The sequence below is a fragment of the Pogona vitticeps genome, chromosome 3, assembly GCF_051106095.1.
Source record: "Pogona vitticeps strain Pit_001003342236 chromosome 3, PviZW2.1, whole genome shotgun sequence".
NCBI classification, from domain to species: Eukaryota; Metazoa; Chordata; class Lepidosauria; order Squamata; family Agamidae; genus Pogona; species Pogona vitticeps.
This window is the reverse complement of record NC_135785.1, coordinates 28,896,736-28,917,223: the sequence shown is the minus strand read 5'-3', so window position 1 is coordinate 28,917,223 and position 20,488 is coordinate 28,896,736. Positions and strand designations below refer to the sequence as shown.

At 42.3% G+C, this 20,488-nt stretch overlaps 1 protein-coding gene across 1 annotated transcript in view; it reads right to left on the bottom strand.

Annotated features, from left to right (window-relative positions):
- WWTR1 (WW domain containing transcription regulator 1) overlaps positions 1 to 20,488 on the bottom strand; it is a 114,535-nt gene that overhangs the window by 44,717 nt on the left and 49,330 nt on the right. Inside the window, exon 2 of the mRNA XM_020781870.3 lies at positions 2,140 to 2,276. Within this exon, the coding sequence (XP_020637529.3) occupies positions 2,140 to 2,276 (137 nt within the window). The remainder of the gene's footprint in view (positions 1 to 2,139; positions 2,277 to 20,488) is intronic.

Sequence of the window (20,488 nt, the reverse complement as noted above, 5' to 3'; positions counted from 1 at the left end):
ACTGTAAAATGCCTATGTCAATCCAGCCAAATGCCATGGATATGTTTATATGTACAGTATATGGAATAGGGCAGTGTTGAGTCTGATGACTATGACAAAATTCTCTCTCTTTTCCACAGGAGGCTTGACATTATGCTTCTGAGGCTGCTTTGTAACGTGCATATGGTGCTGTGTCATAATTGGAGTTAAGCAATAGGTAGTAAAGAATTAGTTTCAGTTTTTAATATGTTACTCACTCTGATCCTCAGGATATGGCAGGAAACAAGCTCACTAAATATTCAGGATGACTCACTAAATTGTCCCCTAGCCATTGAGGTTTACTCAGAGTTATTCTTTATATTCAGTGTTTGCAATACACAACCATTATCCATGAGTCATAGAGAAATCCCCTTCCCCTACTCCTTTATGCTCCAAATATCCGTTACTATGAAAGCTGTCACAAAGAAAGGGGCTTGGTTTTGCTTCCTTTAGTTTAAAACAACCCAAGCCTCTATAGCATTCTGGCACAGGTTACAATGATTAAACCCTGATAAAGATTAACTATTGCAAACCTATGTGTTTATCCTCCGAGTTACTCTGGGTAAGCTACACTGTGAGATGTAAACCATTCATTCACACAATTACATGGCAGTGAGTATTGTATTTACTTTTACTCAAAACTAACATGAACTTACTCTGTTCAAAAACACAGTTACTTAATACTGTATCTTCATTAATAATTATATGCTGTCAGGTTGATTCTAATTTATGATGACCCTCCCAATGTTTCTAGTCCTGAGAAGTGGTAAGCCAGTCCCTCACAAGGCCACACATGTGGCAGGGCACATAGCCCCATCAACCACATACACTTTGGCTGATTTTTGCAGGCCTCTTTCCCTAGAGATACAATGGGGATCTGAACTCTCAGCCCCTGATTCCATGGCCTGGTGCTCCAACCCACTGTGTTATACCAGCAATTATATCTCTTTATCAAGGCCAACCAAAATGCCATAAACATGTGCATATTTTTTAGTTTCCCAAAATTGTTCATCATGCTATGGAAAAACAAGAACAGAGAGGATGAGATTTCCTTCCTCTCTAACCTTATTTAACCTCCTTGAATATTTCTGTGGCCTTTTAAGTGGCTCTACCAATTTACCTTTATTCAGATCTATGGATCTGTCTGGCTGTATTTGTTTTTTTGCTTTCCTTTTTTTTTTTAAAGGCTACCCTAGGGAGACATACAGAGCCATGAAAGAAATGTCGTTATAGCTTTGCTATTGACAGACTGAAGCAGCTAACTAGAAATGTCGTGGAAGAGCAGGAAACTATTAATTATTTCATCAGCTGCAGCCTTTTACTCTCCTTGCCCATATTTGGAGGTTCCCTAAGGATCAGATTTGTCCTGGGGAAGCCTTTGGGAGCATCAGGACAGGGGGAGGGACCTCTTTAATATCCAAAAATTGCTGTCAGATGGACTGGGACTGGCAGCAATGATTTTTAGGTAAAGATTTACCTACCCTAAGGCCCCCCAAAGGCTTCTCCAGGACAAAATGGATCACTAAAGAGCTTCAGAATCTCAGAAACTTCTAATTAGCAATAAAAGGCTCTGACTGATGGTGTCATCAACCTTGTCAATGCAGAACAGCACCAACAGGATTTCAGCCACTGTATTTTTAATGTTGGTAAAGGGAAAGAAATTTTATAGATTTTGTGGGGTAACCTCCAACCTAAGTCCTATGTATAATGGAACCACAAAAATCAATGGGATATAAATTAGTTGCAACTAATGGATCTCATACATTTTAATGCATCTATTCTAGGTAGGACTAATGTTGGATTTAACTCCAGTGTCTTAGCTTCCGAAACAACGTCTAGCATTGTACGGCACACTTGACTGGGGTTAAGGAGTGTCTTGCTAATGCCTCAGGTAGCAAAATGTCTTGAGCCCACTTTGATATTGCCTCCTGAGGAGCTATGAGCCTTAAATAAGAAAAGAGGGTACTGCAGTGAGATTATGAATCTCAAGAGACTGTACATCCTCTTCTACACACCATGTCAATTGTTAATAAATAAGGTCCTCTGGGCAGGGGCAGTCATTTATAAACTGGAATCCTGTTGCTTTCATATAGCCCCTTTCCTAAACATCCTGTTACTCACCAAGGTTGGGCTGCGACATTGCCATTGATCGTTGTGATACTGGGGTAGAAGCGGCTGAAGGCTGATGGCTCATATGATTCAGTGGCTGGGTCATAGTCTTTCGAGGATCTTGCCATGTTGTAATTTGCTCTATATGGCTGCAAAACAAAAAGATGGTGGTTGTAAGGATTTTTTTGTTTGTTTATAATTTTTATATGCCATTTTTCTCCTGCTTGGGGACCGAAGGTGACTCACAACAACTAAAACCACAGAGAAATCAACAATTTTAAAAACACTAAATATCATATTAAACCAATTAAACATATCAAGAGTATATCAAGATTAAAAACATTTAAAAAGAATTGAAAATCTGTAACTTAATAAACAAGGCATTTCTGAGATACTATCTATAAACACACTTCAGCTGCAAACATGATCAAGAAAAAAGCTGTGTGGTCCTTCTGCACAATACAAAGACGGGGTGGTGATACCTTTATTAGACAATAAAATCTCACAAACAGAAGCCAGCTTTTGACTTCACCGGAGTTTTAATCAGGCTGGGCATTCCAGAGTTCAGCTTTCATTGCAGAGCCCCACTTTGGAAGTTGCTTTCAACAAAGGAATTTGCTTTATACATCTGGCCATGAATTTTGGAAATTTGATGTTTCTTCTTCACCACCACTACCCACTTTGTAATGTGCAGTCTGATGAAGACTCCAGAGGAATACAAAGTTAGCTTCTGTTTATGAGATTTTAGTGTTCTAACAAAGGTGTACCCACCCTTTTCTTAGGCTCATGTGTATACTGTATATTATCCATCTACATATGTTTGCTCTGTCATACAATATTAATGCTTTGGTATTTGTACAATCAGACTTGATGAAATGTTTGTACAGAAAAGAATAAGACAATATGGCATTATCAGAGGCCAGTATCACCATTCATTCTCTCCTAGGGTTTTCTCTAGAATACATCTCCATTCAGAAATAATGGAGTTAGTCCACAGTTTAAATAATAAAAATGGTAACATCCATGTGCACATTGCTAGAAAAACTTGCTACATGCAGGATGGCAGCAGCCATGGTCTAGATAAGCATCTTGATCACAGCTATACAAACACAAGTGCCTATCATGGCAACTAAACTGCTTCCAGTTCATCTTCATATTAATAACATTTTGCAGACAATGATAGGAATATGCAAGACATGGAGGAGAGTCAGAAGCCAAATCTGCAAAGACATGTGAAGACCAACTAAATTTTTACAAAAGGTAGTCTTCAATTCATTCAACAATATTGGATCTTGATTAAAAACTATTTTTATTCTAAGCAGAGCCTGTTGGAATCCCAAACCGGAATTAAGATTGCCGGAAGAAACATCAACAACCTCCGATATGCAGATGATACCACTCTGATGGCAGAAAGTGAGGAGGAATTAAGGAACCTTGTAATGAGGGTGAAAGAGGAGAATGCAAAAACGGTCTGAAGCTCAACATCAAAAAAACTAAGATCATGGCCACTGGTCCCATCACCTCCTGGGAAATAGAAGGGGAAGAAATGGAGGCAGTGACAGATTTTACGTTCTTGGGCTCCATGATCACTGCAGATGGAGACAGCAGCCACGAAATTAAAAGACACCTGCTTCTTGGGAGAAAAGCGATGACAAACCTTGTCTACATCACCTTGCCAACAAAAGTCCGCATAGTGAAAGCTATGGTTTTCCCTGTAGCGATGTATGGAAGTGAGAGCTGGACCATAAAGAAAGCTGACCGCCGAAGTATTGATGCTTTTGAATTGTGGTGCTGGAGGAGGCTCTTGAGAGTCCCCTGGACTGCAAGGAGAACAAACCTATCAATTATAAAGGAAATCAACCCTGAGTGCTCACTGGAGGGACAGATCCTGAAGCTGAGGCTCCAATACTTTGGCCATCTCATGAGAAGAGAAGACTCCCTGGAAAAGGCCCTGATGTTGGGAAAGTGTGAGGGCAAGAGGAGAAGGGGACGACAGAGGATGAGATGGTTGGACAGTGTCATCGAAGCAACCAACATGAATTTGACACAACTCCGGGAGTGCTCTGGTCCATGGGGTCACGAAGAGTAGGACACAACTAAACGACTAAACAACAACAACAAGACCCTGTTGTACCCCTTACATTTCATACCTTTATCTTTTTCTTCTTTCTATTCCTATTCTTTGATACCCAGACCAGTGTAGTGGACAGAGGATTCAGGAGACCTGGATCTGAATTCCCCCACAGTCATGGAAGCTCACTCGATGTGTAGAACTGGTAAAACCACTCCTTAAATATCTTCCTTACTTTCCAAACCCCATTTGAGTTCTGACTTGAAGGCACATAATAAAAAACAAAATGTGTTGCTTAAATACTGTCCCATAACACTTAAAGCACTCTTTGGGTGATTTACAATTTAAATTATGCAGCCTATACATTGCCCCCAAACCAGGGAGCTGGGTACTTGATTTCTCTACCTAGGAAGTGTGGGAGGCTGAGTCTAGCGTGAACACAGTCTTCACTGCAATACTGCAGTTTAACTACCACACCACAACATTCATACTCTTTAGCCAACTCCAACACCTAGAAAATTTCTCCCTGCCTTCAAACTGTATCCTGTCTGTGCACTGCAAATTCATCCCTCATTTTTCTCCTCATGTATATTCTCATTTTTGCCTAATACCACACAGGCATAGTTTGCTAGTCTGCAGATCACATTTATAATTTATAAATGCAGAGTAATAAAAAATAGTAGTACATGAAACGAGATTAAAACTCTGATGTAACTTTTACAAGTAATTCTGAGCTCAGATTCACCTTTAGCCTATATCTTCAAACTCTGCCTTTCAAGGTTACTCTCACTTATATGCCTCACATGCCCTTTTTCCAGCAAATGAGTCACTTCCTTAGTTCAAGGTCTCTCTCAATTCTAATTCTTTTTCTTTTTCATTAGATGATGCAGTGTTAGTCTTTCTAGTATCCTACAAAGCTTGCTTGCTTGCTTGCTCACAACATCAAAACTGGAGACCTTGGGGGGGGGTGTCATCTAAAGAAGTCATATACCAAAAGATTCAAGATAAACAAAAGGGAATTCTAATTCAGTCACTCATGGAATTCATTGTCAGAGATGTAATGATCTCTCCTAGCTCAGATGGCTTTCAAAAGGAATTGCTCAAAATAATAGAGTACCAGATCATCCGTGATTTATATGCAAAGGACAAATAACCCAGTTCCTGGGATAAGGAAGAAATTGTCACAAATTTGACACTGGGAACAGTAATATTCAGGAAGCAGTGGGAGAGAACTCCCTGGACACTGTTTCTGACCATCCCTGAACAAAAGAAATCCAAAGGTGGGTTCCAAAAGGAATCTATGACTAAGAACATTGAGGGTCTCAACTTTGTCTCCCTTGGTTTTAATTTTTATCTCACTAACATATGTGATTTGCAGTCTAAAAATTTGGAATGGCACAACCCTAGTACGTACAGGCGGGTGCTTCAAATGTGGACAGAAAGGTGCTTCAAATGCATCTGTGCTGTGAATCAGTTCATCTATGCAGATTTTACCATCCAGCTGTTGTGTGTTGTATAACCAACAGTTTGGCAGGAAATTCTACTTCTAATTTTTATATTCCTATTGCATATGTACCCCTCTGTTTTTAATCCTGAACCAACTGTGTAGGCCATATATTTCACTTACACTTCTTTGACAATACATGTGTCATTAATCTGCTTATCTATGCCTGGATGTAGTCAGCCACCAATGATCTTTGAATGACTCTTTTAACAACCATCACTCAGATCTGTACCTTCTACATCCCAAAGCCTGATAAACAAGTCTTCACAATCACTGTTGAGACTACCATCTTACACTTTTTGTGTATCTATTTCATTTTCGATTCCCCTGCTCTCCATATGTCTATCTACCCAAGCTATACATCAAAGGAACCCATAAAGGTTTATGCCAAATAAAACATCTGAAGCCTTCAAGGCATCACAGGACCCTTCATTGTCTCTGCTGCTAAAGATTGCAGACTAACAAAGTTACCCCTCCGGAATTATCTAATGTGGTAACTCAAGGTTACTCCAGTGCATTAACACAAGATTGCACTGCTTGCACAAGTGCTGCACTAGTGAAAGCCAAGTTTTCTTTATGGCATTGGTTCCCAATCTGGGATCACCAGGTCATTCTTTAACTGCAATTCCTAGAAATCCTGGCTAGCACAGCTAGTGATGAAGGCTTCTTGGAATTTTAGTCCAAGAATATCTGAGGACCCAAGATTGGGAACCACTGCTTTATGTAAATCACCACTTGAACAAAAGCAGAACTTGCACAAGTGGCAGAATCCTGCCTTTCTACACTTGCAGGGCTTTCTATTCAGGAGAAGCTCAACAGATATGGTTCTGAAGTGATAAGCTAGTACCAACAGCAGGAGAATAGAAGTGGGAGAGATCTATTGGTCTCAAGTACTCCTGGTATTGAAGTGACCGTTGCTTGACTGGACAATGGACTAGACTGGACTAACAAGGCTCTTTAATGCTGTGACATGATGTTTTTCTTCCTTTCTAACAATATTTAATTAAACATCGCAGTACCCAGTTCTTGAGGCATCCAACACACATATGCCCACCTTCTTATTTTATTTTTTAATTCCCTTCACCTTTTGGTTGTCATGTTGTATTTTAAAAGGAAATGAATAAATCAGAGTGTTGGAAAAGCGAAGTTGAGTTCTTATTTAAATCCTATTAATTGAGGATGGATACTTATATTCTTTTGCTATACTCATGTTTTAGACAGTAATTAAACTGACATATGTATTCTATCTGTAAAGATGAAAGTTGGAGATCCTGGGTATGAGATTCTCAAAACTTCGGGAAAGGGAGTTTAGGCATGTTAACATGACAAAATATGCAAAACTATTTGTACACAATGAAAACCTCTTTGGGAAAGCAGGATGATGATACCTGTATTTTAAATTTCGCTTCCTACTCCACTGTGAACAGAGATCTCAACCACAGCTGAAAGTTCTATTAGACAAGATTTTCCATCAATCTCGGGACAAAGTAACTGGACACTTCCAAGAAACGATAGAGAAGGCAAAGGAAATTGTTTATTTTTAAAAAGCACTGCCTCTAAAATAGCGCCCACTGTTTCCACTCCTGCTGCTGGAACCCTGCATGCCCCAGAGCCCAGTGCTAATCTATTCTTTTGGGAAACACATTTGTTGCAACTATGCTGTTGTCACCTTTGCTTTCTTGCTCACCAAATTAGAAGGTAAGGAACTGCAGAGCCTGTTTTTCCCCACTCTTTTGTTTAGTCAGAGGATTCTCCACCCCTTTATGTAATTTGGAGCATACCCTCTGGAGATGCTGGGCCCTAAAGGGATTTAGAAAGGTGAGCTCTGACATCTGCTTCCTGCCCTTTCTTAGCTATTGGCTCCATAACAAGATAGAAGAGGAGGAGGAGAACCAAGTCTGATGTCTGCAAGCTGAGCTAACACAAATAAATGGGTTGAAGTGGAAGACAGGGCATTTGATTGCCCACTTCTATAGTAGTAAAAGAAAGAGGAGGAGGAAGTTTACTCAAGTCCCGTAAAACCAATATTTTTATATTTTATTGCATTTTTATTGTATTAACTTTTTATCAACAGAAATCAATGTAATAATAGTTTGTTTATACTAATTACAAAAACAGTCTGCACAATGACTCACAACTAGAGATGGGGATGAACCACGAATTGCCCCCCAGTGACCTGATGATCAACTAATCAATTCATCATTTGTCGGATCATCTTTTGTTTGCCTTCCCTCCTCTTGCTATGCCCAGGGGCACAGCAAGAGGAGGGAAAGCAGGGATCAAAGCGATCGGCTGCCGGATTGCTTTGATCCCTTTTCCCCTCCAGTGGCCATGTTTATGTCAACAGAGTCCTTGCTTCTCCTAGATTTGTACCAGTGTCCTACACAGCAGTCAGAAACTGCTTCAGGGACATATCACTCTAAATTCCCCTAGCACAACTACAAACATTTTCAGAAAGGGTGCAAGATTAAAATAAGTGGAGCAATGATTTAGAAAGATGCAGAGTGAAGTAACAGATGACAGGCAAAGTTGTTTAAAAAAATCAAATGGGGTAGTGCACAAAGATCTGAAACTCAACAGCTGCGTTAAAAAAAATCAGAGAGAATGAGAGAGGAATGTTCTGTGTAAACAGTAAATGTTCAAATTGCCTTCAGCTACAAGCAGAGAGTGCCCTGGATTGCCCTTCTGGTGCCATCCCGGCGAATGAAAATCATTTCAACTTCATTCAAGAACATGGGGGCAAACTTCTGTAGAGCCAGCCTCACCCTGGTATTCATGCTAATGTGCTCAAGTTCAAGGAATTCCAGAAGAAAAGTACAGTTAGCAAATACTACTTAACTCTGTATGGATGGTAAACTACTTATTTCAAGAGCCTGTTTAAAATTTACCTTTGCATTTTGGCTATCCTGGAGTGGGGATGGGGAATCTAAAGCTTTTTATAGGCGAAAAAGTTTGTAGCAAGAACAAAAGAAAATCATATATATTCTTGGGTTCATGGCAGTTTACTTACTATTCATGCCTCTCTCTTTTTAAACTGTAGATAACCATTTGTGTGCTATTTGCTTGATCCCTTTTAAAATATTTGTATATTTACTGTTTTTAGCTTTAAATAGTCTCTTTTAATGATGTGAGTTCCCTTGGGTCCTTTTTAAAGGAGAAAGGTGGGGTAAAATATTTAAAATAAATGAAGGAATGAATAAATAAAAATAATTTTACAATCAAAGTAAGAGTTGCATACACTGTTATAAACTGGTTATAACTGCTATTCCGGTAGGGGTTATAGGCAAAGATTTTGCACATGCTCCATTTTTATTCAACAGAATATTCTAAATGTACCTGTTAGCTACAGAAATTACTATCACCCAAATTTCTTTTTCAGAACTGTATGTCCCAGGAAGGAAGCAAGAACGGATTTTGTGGATCAACTACATCAAAGAAAGCCTGCTGTAGACCAAGTAGGATGTTGATGACTCATCAGCTGCAGCAATCCACATGTTCTCACTCTTTTACTGCCCTTCACAGGCTGACAGCTTCCATTGTCCAGTCAACCACTTCCACTTCTGTAAGGCCATAATGAAACAGGGGGGACATCAATTTACAGAAACTCATAGCACAGTGTTTTGTTGCATTCTGAAAAAAAAAACCTCTCTCTCCATCCCATGACCACCATAGTCTCCCTGAGACACATTAACACAAAGCTTTCATTTCTTTCCCTTTCCTCTTTTCTTTCCTCTCAAGTGTAGGCTCCTCATTTTCAATATATTTTATTGGGTGGGCTCTGTACTGTATTTCATCCATCCCAAGTGTTAGTTTCCTAAAAAGGAAATTCTAAAAAAGAAATTCTAAAGGCACAACTACAAACATTTCCAACAAGGAAAAAAGAGTGGAAGACATAAAAAAGGCCAACGTTGCCTCACAAACATATCAGAGAGGACCTGAAAACAAAAAGGACTGTTATAGGCAGTGGAAGAAAGGCCATGTCACGAAGAAAAATACAGACAGGTAACAAAGAATTTTGCAGGGATGGTGTTAGGTAAAGGTAAAGGTTCCCCTTGACATTTAGTCCAGGGCGTGGTGCTCATCTCCGTCTCCAAGCCATAGAGCCAGCGTTTGTCCGAAGACAGTTTCCATGGTCACGTGGCCAATGCAACTAGACACGGAATGCTGTTACCTTCCCACCGTGGTGGTACCTATTTATCTACTGACATTTACATGCTTTCAAACTGCTAGGTTGGCAGGAGCTGGGACAAGCAACAGGAGCTCACTCCGTCATGCGGATTCGATCTTACGACTGCTGGTCTTCTGACCTTGCAACACAGAGGCTTCTGTGGTTTAATCCACAGCACCACCACGTTCCATAGGGATGGTGTTAAGAAGGAAAGAACTAAGAATGATCTGAGATAATTTGCAAGAGATGCAGAAAGCAACAAAACAGCATTTGTACTGACTCATTAACCCAGTGAGGATGGCAAAATGATAACAGGCTTCATTGAGAACAGGCAGTCTTTGGTGCTCAATCTTACTTTAACTTGGCTTTCTCCCAAAAGAGTGTCTGTGGCCCTCCTGACAAATGTGAAGTACAAGTGGAGAGATCAGGATTGCAGCTTGAGATTGCCAGAGAAATAGTCAAGCAATACCTTATTAATAGGGGGAATATTTCTCTGACATTTTACACTTTCTCTACAACCTATACTTGAATCCACAAGCAAGTTTAAACACGTTTATGAGTAATTGGCCTTTCTCAGTAGGTTACTCATAAACATATCCAAACCCACTTACAAGTTCAAACACAGGCTGCTGAAAAAAAATGACCTGTCATATAAATCTTCCCTCTACTTATTACTTTGACCAATCTTCAGTGCCCAGTGAACTACATCCAAGAGTACTGAAGAAATTGGCCGAAGAATTCTCAGAACTACTGTCTGTTATTTTATTGAAATAATGGAGGATGGATGAAGTGCTAGATGATTGGAGGAGGGTTAATGTCTTCATCTTCAAAAACAGTAAAAAGTTCCCCTCTGTTGAACACTGGTTAGATCTCATCTTGAGTACTGTACTGTGTTCAGTTTTGGATACCACCCTATAAAGAAGGATGCACACAAACTGGAACAGTTTCAAAGAACGGCAACAAGAATGATTACGGATCTGGAAACCCAGCCCTATGAGGAAAGACTGAAAGAACCAGATATGTTTAGCCTTGAGAAAAGAAGACTGAGGTGAGATATGAAAGCACTCTTCAAATAATTGAAAAGCAGTCATACAGGATCTGTTCTCTATCATTCCAGGGTGCAGGACACATAATAACAGCCTCAAGTTACAGGAAGCCAGATTTTGGTTGAATATCAACGAAAATTTCCTGTGGAAGCAGTACAGTAATGGAACAAATTACTATACAAGTGTTTCAACACTAGAGGTGTTAAAAAGAAAACTAGACAGCCATCTGTCAGATATACTTTAACTTGGACTCTTGTATTTATTTCATTTATTTCAAATATTTTTACCCCACTTTTCATCTTTAAAAGGACCCAAGGTGGCTTACATAATTAAAAGACCATTTAAAAAGCTAACAACAGTGAGTATACAAATACTAAAAAGAATCAAACAAATACCATACCAAAAACAATATCAAAACACAATCAAAGTGGTAGGATACAACAGCTCATTTTAAAAAACCCCTCTCAGGCAGCCAGTCACCAAGGGAAAGCTTGCCTGAAGAGAAATGTCTTTGTCTGCTTGCAAAAAGACAGTAAAGATGGGGTCGGCTTGGCCTGTTGTGGGAGAGAGTTTCAAAGTCCAGGAGCAGCCACAGAGAAGGCTCTCTCCCATGTCCCCACCAAACGCAGCCGTGAAGGCGGTAGGGCTGAAAAAAAAGGCTTCTCTTGGTGATCTTTAATACCTGGGCAGGTTCCTAAAGGGAGATACAGTCCTTGGACCCAAGCAGTTTAGTGTTACAACCAGCACTTTGAATTGTCCCTGGAAACAGATCAGCAGCCAATGGAGTTGCTGTAACAGGAGGGTTATGTGATCTCTCAATTAGGATTTTGCCAGCCTCAATTAGGATTTTGCAGCAATCTGCATTTCATTGATAATTGCCACATAAATAAATACTGTACAGCATAACCCCAATACAAAGGCCATAAGTGTATGATCTAGAGATTTCACTCTGCGTCAGATCTTTCAACAAACTGGGAGACTGGGCTACAGGAAATCACTCACACAATAGCTTCCCTTGGAGACTGTTAAGTAAATCCTTATTTTGCTGCACTTTAGAAAGCAGATGTCCATACACAGAGGCCATGAACTGTAGTGGTAACTCAGCCTCTTGCCATCAAAATACTGTCTCTATATTTTGTTAGTAGAACCATATTACATAAAATATCTGCTTTTTTTTTTTTGCTGCTGCAGCATTATGCTGACCCCTTTAAAAGATCTGGACAGGAAGGTGTGTGCATGAAGACTAACCCCAAGACTTCATCTATCTTTGTGATGAAAAATAAAGATAAAATGAGAACCAGTATTGTCTTGCTTGTTATTTTTGCAAGGCAAGCTCTAGCTGGATATCATGCCCTCTAGTCCTTTTGGCCACTCCTATGATGAAAGCCACCCAAACTCACTCACCTCAAGAGGTAATCTTTACTATTTCACATGCACACATATGTGCCTGCTTCTTTGGGAAGGAAATGCAGGAACATCTCCCTCCAGGACCTCAGGAAAGCAAGCCAGGGCAGGTGCATCAGATTTTCGTGGAAAACCATCTCTTATTTTCCTTTTCATTCTTTCCACATCCCACAGCAGGACAGATGAATTTACAGTGGTGCCTCGCTTAATGATTGCCTCATTAAACGACGAAACCACTTCACGATGACGTTTTTGCGATCGCAAAACGATGGTCTAAAAGGGTTTTTTCACTTTGCGATCATCAGTTCCCTGATTCGGGAACCGATTCTTCGCAAAATGATGTTTTTCTAACAACTGATTGGCGGTTTCAGAATGGCCGCCGGGTAATTAAAATGGCTCCGCACTGTGTTTAGGGACGGATTCCCCACTTTACAGGCAGTGAAAATTGCCACCCCTATGGAGGATCTTCGCTGGACAGTGAGTTTTCAGCCCACTGGAACGCACTGAACCGGTTTCAATGCATTTCAATGGGCTTTTTATTTTCGCAAGACGATGTTTTCGTAAGACAGCGATTTTTGCAGAACGAATTAACATTGTCTTGCGGGGCACCACTGTACATGGAAGGTACTTTATAATCAGGGCTACCTTCAGGTCTGAGGGGACCTTTTCCAAGTGACCTGCAGTGGTGCTGTCTTCCTATTTTGTTAGGTTTCCCAGCAGAGTTGGGAAAACAGGTGGCAACCATCTAAGTTTCCCACAATGCCTGAAGTGGGTATTGTGGGAAATTAAAATGAGAGCCGGCAGACTTAGGCATCAGAGTAGTCACTGAAGGATAACTGGATGATGGTGCCAGGCCTGAGAAGTCTAATGTTTACAGCTAGCCCCACAACTCCCCCCCACAAAAGAATCATGGGAACTAGTTTGACAAGGATTTTTCTATAGATTGCCTCATTTCCTCACAGAACTGCAGTTCTCAAGATTCATTAAGCAATAATGCTGATATATTATAAGAGAGAGTTGCCAGGCAACTAGTACATCTACATGTTAATTGAAAATCACACCTAAAATTCAAGGGAAGTTACCAACGATAACATGTTGACAGGATAATATGGTAAAAGATTGGAAGGGGAACCATGTAACGCTGTCTGCTTGTACTTTAACTCGGTTACATTAACTGGAGCTAGCTCGTACAACTAAAGTAAATGTTGTTGAAGGCATTTCCTATTAACACCCTAGAGAGCTTGAAAGTATTAGTCTTTGGGGTTACTCTGTTTAGAACCCCAGAATCATAGAATAAGTAGGAAAGGGCCCATAAAGCTATAAAGTCCAATCCTCTGCTCAATGCAAGAATGAAAATCAAAGACAAAGATGGCACCGGTTGCAAGCGGATAGCGTTTTTGCCGCTGCTCTGGGTTTGTCTTTTTGTTTCTTTTTTCCCTCTCTTCTTTTTCTTTTTGCTGCTATTTTTCTGGCTTTATACATATCTGTTCCTTCTTTTCTCCTTGGTCTGCCCTCCCCCTTACCTCGTCCGGTATTGGGGCTTATTTTTTGGGTCCGAACTGACGTGGCAAACAGGCGCCTGTGAGCGAGCTAGCGTGAGGTTTGGCGGCAGGCGGCGGGTGGCGAGGCCGAGACGGAGACCAGTGGAGACCAGCAGGTGGTGGCCAGAACTCAAACGCGGGCTTTTGGTGGCTGGTGGAGCTCGGAAGCCGCCACCTAGTTCGAGGGACATTGCTGGAGTGGGGGACAAGAAACCGGGAAGACCTCCGATAAGAGCCAGGCCCCCCTCGCCGAGGAAGGCGTGCCAGAGACCGCCGGAGTAGCGCCGGAGCAGCGCTGGGCTCCCTGAGGTGCGGGGGGATTTGGAAGTGTGGGGACGCCTGAGGAAGGGAACAAATGAGGTGCCGAGCCCCGGGAGTGAGAAGAGCTGAAGAGGCAGTCGGGGGGAATGAGAACTTTCCGACTGGACTCTAAATGGATTGCCTGAAGATTGCCATGCTGGGAGCCTTGTTAGCAATCCCTTTCCCAGGTCCTCCCCCCCCCCCCCGCCGCCGCTTGCTCCCTTAGGGAAACTAATGGCGCTTTAAAAGTGTCTTGAGGGAGGAAAATGGCTCTAAGAACATCACCTCCCATCTGTACATTGCTGCTTTTGCCATCTGCTGATCCCTGTACCCTTACTGAGACCTTTGGGGCTTTGGGAACTCGCCCTGGTGGTAGGACTTACACTCTAACATCGCTAATATCTTTAACATCAGGCTTAATAATTCTAAGCCCAACAATTAAAAGGACACTAACAACTAAAAGGACTAGAGCTGATAGTGGAGGAGGACAGTCCAAGGTTACATGTGGGGGATAAACTTTTCTGGGTTTTTCGTTAAATGGTTTTTTCCCCCCTCTAATATGTATTTTATTTTATGATTGGAATTATTGAGCACATTGTTTTTTTTAGTCTGTATGTTTAATTCGGTATTTATTTGATTGTATTAACTTAGGTTTGTTTTTCTCTTTTCTTTTTCTTTGATATGGAGTGGAAGGCCTGCTTTCCCAGCGGGGGGCCTCAGAACATCACAGTGATTACGGGCAGAGGGAGATATGGCGTTGACACAGCCCCTGCTCGTGTTAGAAGAACGGTGAACAGATGTTTAAAGGCTGTTCACCGTTCTGAGGCTGTGGTCAACCGTCAGTATCGAGGTAGCCAGTCCAGCCTGCCCTCCACTCTAAAACTGATGCTGTTAAATGCCAGGTCTGTATCCAATAAGTTCCAGTTGACTTATGATCTTATCCTGGAGGAGGATGCAGACCTGGCATGCATAACCGAAACATGGATAGGTGGAGAGGGGGGTCCTCCTCTTGCACTCGCCTGTCCACCCGGTTATGCTGCCCAGCATCAGGGTAGACTGGAGGGACGGGGGGGGGGGTAGCCATTATATACAAAAACATCTTAGATGTTCCTAGGCGCTCCTCAGTGGTGAAGCCAGGTCTGGAGGCTCTCCACGTGTCGATAGGGGCCAGGGAAGGTATTGGGATCTTGCTGGGTTACTGTGCTCTCCACGACCCAGCCATTTCCCTACCGGAGCTGGCGGACTTTGTCTCTGCGGCGATGTTGAGATCCCCAGAGCTACTGGTTCTGGGTGATTTCAATATTCACATGGAGGCACAGACTTCTGGGCCAGCTCTTGAGTTCTTGGAAACCATGGCTTCCTTGAACATGTCCCAACATGTCAACGGCCCCACGCACGTGGGCGGTCACACACTAGACCTGGTTTTCTCCACCAATTGGAGTGAGCGTGGTCTGATGGTGATTGACCTTGTATCGGTCCCCTTGTCATGGTCAGACCACCACCTAATAAAATGTAACATCTCCGTGGCTCTCCCCCCTCGCAGGGAGCAGGGACCTATTTCCATGGTCCGCCCTCGAAGGCTACTGGATCCGGTTGGATTCCAGGAGGCCATGAGAGGTGTTACAGCTGACCTGGCTGGCGCTCCTGTCGAGGGTCTGGTTGACGGCTGGTTTGCTGCCGCAGCTAGGGCTGTAGACACGATCGCACCTAAACGCCCTCTCCAACGCAGAGCCCACCCGGCGCCCTGGTTTAACCAGGATCTCCGGGCGTTGAAGCGGGTTAGGAGATGACTAGAGCGCAAGTGGAGAAAGGACCCAATGGATTATAACTGGATAGCTGTCAAGGTCGCTACTAACCTTTACTTGGCTAAGGTAAAGGCTGCCAGTCGAGTATACTTCACTAACCAGATAAGCGAAGCGTCCAACCAGCAGGTGGAATTATTCCGTATAGTACGCGATCTATCCGGAAATGGTCTGAGTGGCGGGCCTCCCAGACCAATTTGCAGCATTTTCAAAATCTAAAGTGGAGGCCATCTGCCAGGACCTCTCTCCTTTTTTGAACACAGTGATTCGAGCAGAGATATCCAGCGCTCCGTCTTGCCCGGTAACCTTTGACTCCTTTCAGCCTGTCACGCCTGATTCTGTGGCCAGGGCGCTTGATTGCTGCCTTGTCACCACCTCCTCCCTTGACCCTTGCCCGGCCTGGCTAATCAAAGCAGCTAGGCTGATAACAATTCATTGGGCCACAGCAATAATAAATGGGTCTTTCCTTGAGGGCAGATTTCCATCTGCCCTTAAGGAGACACTCATTAGGCCCATAAGAAAGAAACTTAATATGGCGGCGGATGAAATTGGCAATTATCGGCCCGTTGCCAATGTTTCTTTCATGAGCAAAGTGGTTGAGAGGGTGGTGGCTGATCAGCTTCAAGCCTACCGGAATGAAACAGATGCCCTGGATCCGTTTCAATTGGCCTTCAAGCCATGCCACGGTACAGAGATGGTATTGGTCGCCCTGTACGATGACCTATTGAGGGAGGCTGAAAGGGGGAAAACGTCTCTGCTGGTCTTCCTCGACATCTCAGCGGCCTTTGATACCACTGACCACGGTACCCTCCTGGGGAGGCTCTTCAAGTTGGGAATTGGTGGCCTGGCATTGGCCTGGCTCCATTCAGCTTTGGGAGAGTGTCTCGGCCCTGTGGAGTCTCAATTGTGGGATTCCACAGGGGTCAATTATCTCCCCAATGCTGTTCAACATCTATGAGGCCGCTGGGTGGGGTCATCAGGGGGTGTGGAGCACAGTGTCATCAGTACACTGATGATACTCAGCTCTACATCTCCTTTACACCAACTGCAGGAGATGCCGTTCTGTCCCTTCAGCGCTGCCTGGGGACTGTACTGCAGTGGATGCAGGAGAACGGGCTGAGGCTGAACCCGGACAAGACGGAGGTACTGAGGGTGGGCGCCCCACAGGTGGGGATTTGGGAAACTCTCTCTCTTTTTGGGGGGGTGACCCTTCCCACCAAGGATGGGGTCCGCAGCTTGGGGATCCATCTAGACCCGGCGCTCACTATGGGAATTCAGGTGGTGTCGGTGGTCCGTACCACCTTTTTTCATCTTCGGCGGATAGCCCAGCTGCGGCCCTATCTCGATGATGGGATGCTCACCACCTTGGTGCATGCACTCGTAATCTCCAGATTAGACCACTGTAATGCGCTCTATGTGGGGCTGCCTTTGAAGCTCATGCGGAAACTTCAGGTGGTGCAGAATGCGGCAGCCAGACTTCTAAGTGGAGTGAGAAAATACCAACATATCTCACCCACACTGGCCGCATTGCATTGGCTGCCCATTCGTTTCCGCATCGACTTCAAAGTGTTGATGCTTGCGTATAAAGCCCTAAACAGTTTAGGACCTCGATACTTGTCGGAACGCTTACTCCCACCAAGAACTACCTGTATCACTCGCTTGAGTCAGGAGGTGAGGCTGAGGAGCCTGACGCCGAGGGAGGAAAAGACAAGAAATCGGGCCTTCTTGGCGGTGGCTCCTCGCCTCAGGAACAACCTTCCTCCAGAGATTCGCGAGGCCCCGTCGCTGGGTATTTTTAAGACCCATCTAAAAACTTGGATGTTTAAGCAGGCTTTCCCTCCAGATAACACTTAATCTTTCCTTCTTTACTTTAGTTTTGTGATATTGCCATCTTGAAGAATATGTTTATTGTTTGCTGCCAATTGTTTAGTGTTTATAGTATATTATTGATTTTTTAAAAAATTTTCATTTGTTATATGTATATGTCACTGTATTTTATATGCTTGGAATCCACCTAGAGTGGTCATATTGACTAGATAGGCGGGGTACAAATTAAATAAATAAAATGAATAAAAAAATAATATCTGACAACTTTCTCTTAAACGCCTGCGGTATTAGAGCACTCAACAGTGCCCGAAGCAATTCATTCCATTGTTGCACTGCTCCAACAGGACGTTTTTCCTGATTTTCAACTGAAATTTTGCTTCTGGTAAACTTGAACCCATTCTTATATATTTCTTAAAATGCGTAACATTTATTTTTGAGTTCTGCCTTGCATCTAGTTTTTAAGTATATTTCTATTTTTAAAATGATAACTTGTCATTGAAGAGTGCTATGTTAGTAACATCTCACCAACATGTTGTAAAGGAAGGATGGAAAGCTCTAGGAGTCAGTAAGCCATTCAGTCAGTGTCTCCTTGTGAAACAGGAAGTGAACACAAGTAAGATTACTTCTGGTTTCTGTTAAACCACCACCACCCTGAAACAAATCACAGTGGTCGAGTAGCCTCGTGGCGCAGTGGTTAAAACGCTGTACTGCAGCTAAAACTGTGCTCACGACCTGGGGTTCAAATCCCAGGTAGCTGGCTCAAGGTTGACTCAGCCTTCCATCCTTCCGAGGTCGGTAAAATGAGTACCCAGCTTGCTGGGGGGGGGGCAATGTGTAGCCTGTATAATTAAAAATTGTAAACCGCCCGGACAGTGCTTGCAGCGCTATGGGGCGGTATATAAGTCCAATAAATAAATAAATAAATAAATAAATAAATAAATAAATAAATAAATAAATAAATAAATAAATAAATAAATAAATAAATAAATAAATAAATAAATAAATAAATAAATAAATAAATAAAGGGAACATATGCAGAGATGTTCCATTCTCATTTATTTTTACAATGTGAAGTAGCAAGGAATATAAAATGCTTGGTGTGAAGCATAATGACTAATATGTTTTTAAAAACAGTGTTCCAAGCTATGATACATTAACCTTTTTAAGGATACTAGTGTGAATATGGCAGAAATTAAAGATGCAAACTCCCCTGTGCCCCCTGTAATCTTGACTTTCTGTTTATTGATGATGAAGGTATGTAAGAGGGGCATCAGAGCATTTACTTAATTATGCTTATATTGCTCCACAAAACTATTTCAGCTGTGGGCACTTTCTCAGTCTAGACAAAGACTTTTTTTAAAAAAAAAATTAAAGTGATGCAGTGCATCAGTGAAGATATAGCAGAGTCCAAAAAAAATTCACTCCCCTGCCGCTCCACCATAGAGCAAGGGAGTATTCAATATGCCAATATTTGTGGCTTGCTTATTAAGCCTCTTCACAGTATCGGAAACTGACAACGGAAGGAGCCTTACCAGTGACTTCACATGTTGAAAATAGACCAAAGCAGAGGAAACTACCCATACCAAAAAGAAGAAGAAGAAGAAGAAGAAGAAGAAACCCCTGATAGGGGTTCATAAAGGTGTGGATAGGGCATTCTGGGAACAGATTCGTTTGCTATAGTGATTGAGCCCTTAGCCTGATGAACTACTTTGATGGAACTACCTATAGAGCATCAGAATGTTGTTATCATTTTCTAAGCTTGCACTTATATGCATATCCACTACAAAATACGATGTGGGTATGCCTATTACAAAATACAATGTGAAATGATAAGAGGGAGTCCAGAGAATAAAGTGCAACAGTAAGCAGTAAGACACAAAACCAACTTCTAACAAATCTAGAGGTTTTGAAAATGTAAGGAGTCTGCTCCAAACACTAGTTGGCTGGCAGTTCATGTAGGGGTTGGCCCCCGAATTACAGAGGGTACCCTCCTGCCCTGGTTACAAGCTCCCTACACCCAAACACTTCTTCTCCAAAACCTTGTGGGCTATATCCAATTAGCACAGACCCAACAGGGAACTTCACAATGCACCTAAAACAGTGTTAACAAGTTCCATTAATTCAGTGAATCTACTTTAGTTTGTGGTTTGAAAGCATGCAAATGCAAGTAGATAAATAGGGACCACCTCGGTGGGAAGGTAACAGTGTTCCGTGTCTAAGTTGCACTGGCCATGTGACCACGGAAGTGTGTCTTTGGAGAAACGCTGGCTCTATGGCTTGGAAACGGGGATGAGCACTGCCCCCTAGAGTCGAACACGACTGGACAAAAATTGTCAAGGGTAACCTTTACCTTTACTTTAGTTTCCACTGGTCACTGAATATAGCCCAATGTGTTTTAATCATATCTTGTACTAAAGCTCCCAGAAACCACCAAACAGCATAACTAAATAATGGAAATTAACATCCACAAAATACCTTTACCAAGTTCTGATTTTCAGCTGGATGAAATTTTGAGAAAGCCCTAATTATGCTATCAAAGCTAATGATATGTTTACTGACATAGATATGGGGAACAGGCAATACCTGTTTTTGCTTTAGCAACCATGAAACTCTTATTTTAAAAACTTCCTTCTAAAGCTCAAAATTAACTCAATAGCTAGTTCTGTTCCACTTAAGAGCTTGAGGGTTGTGTTTTGTG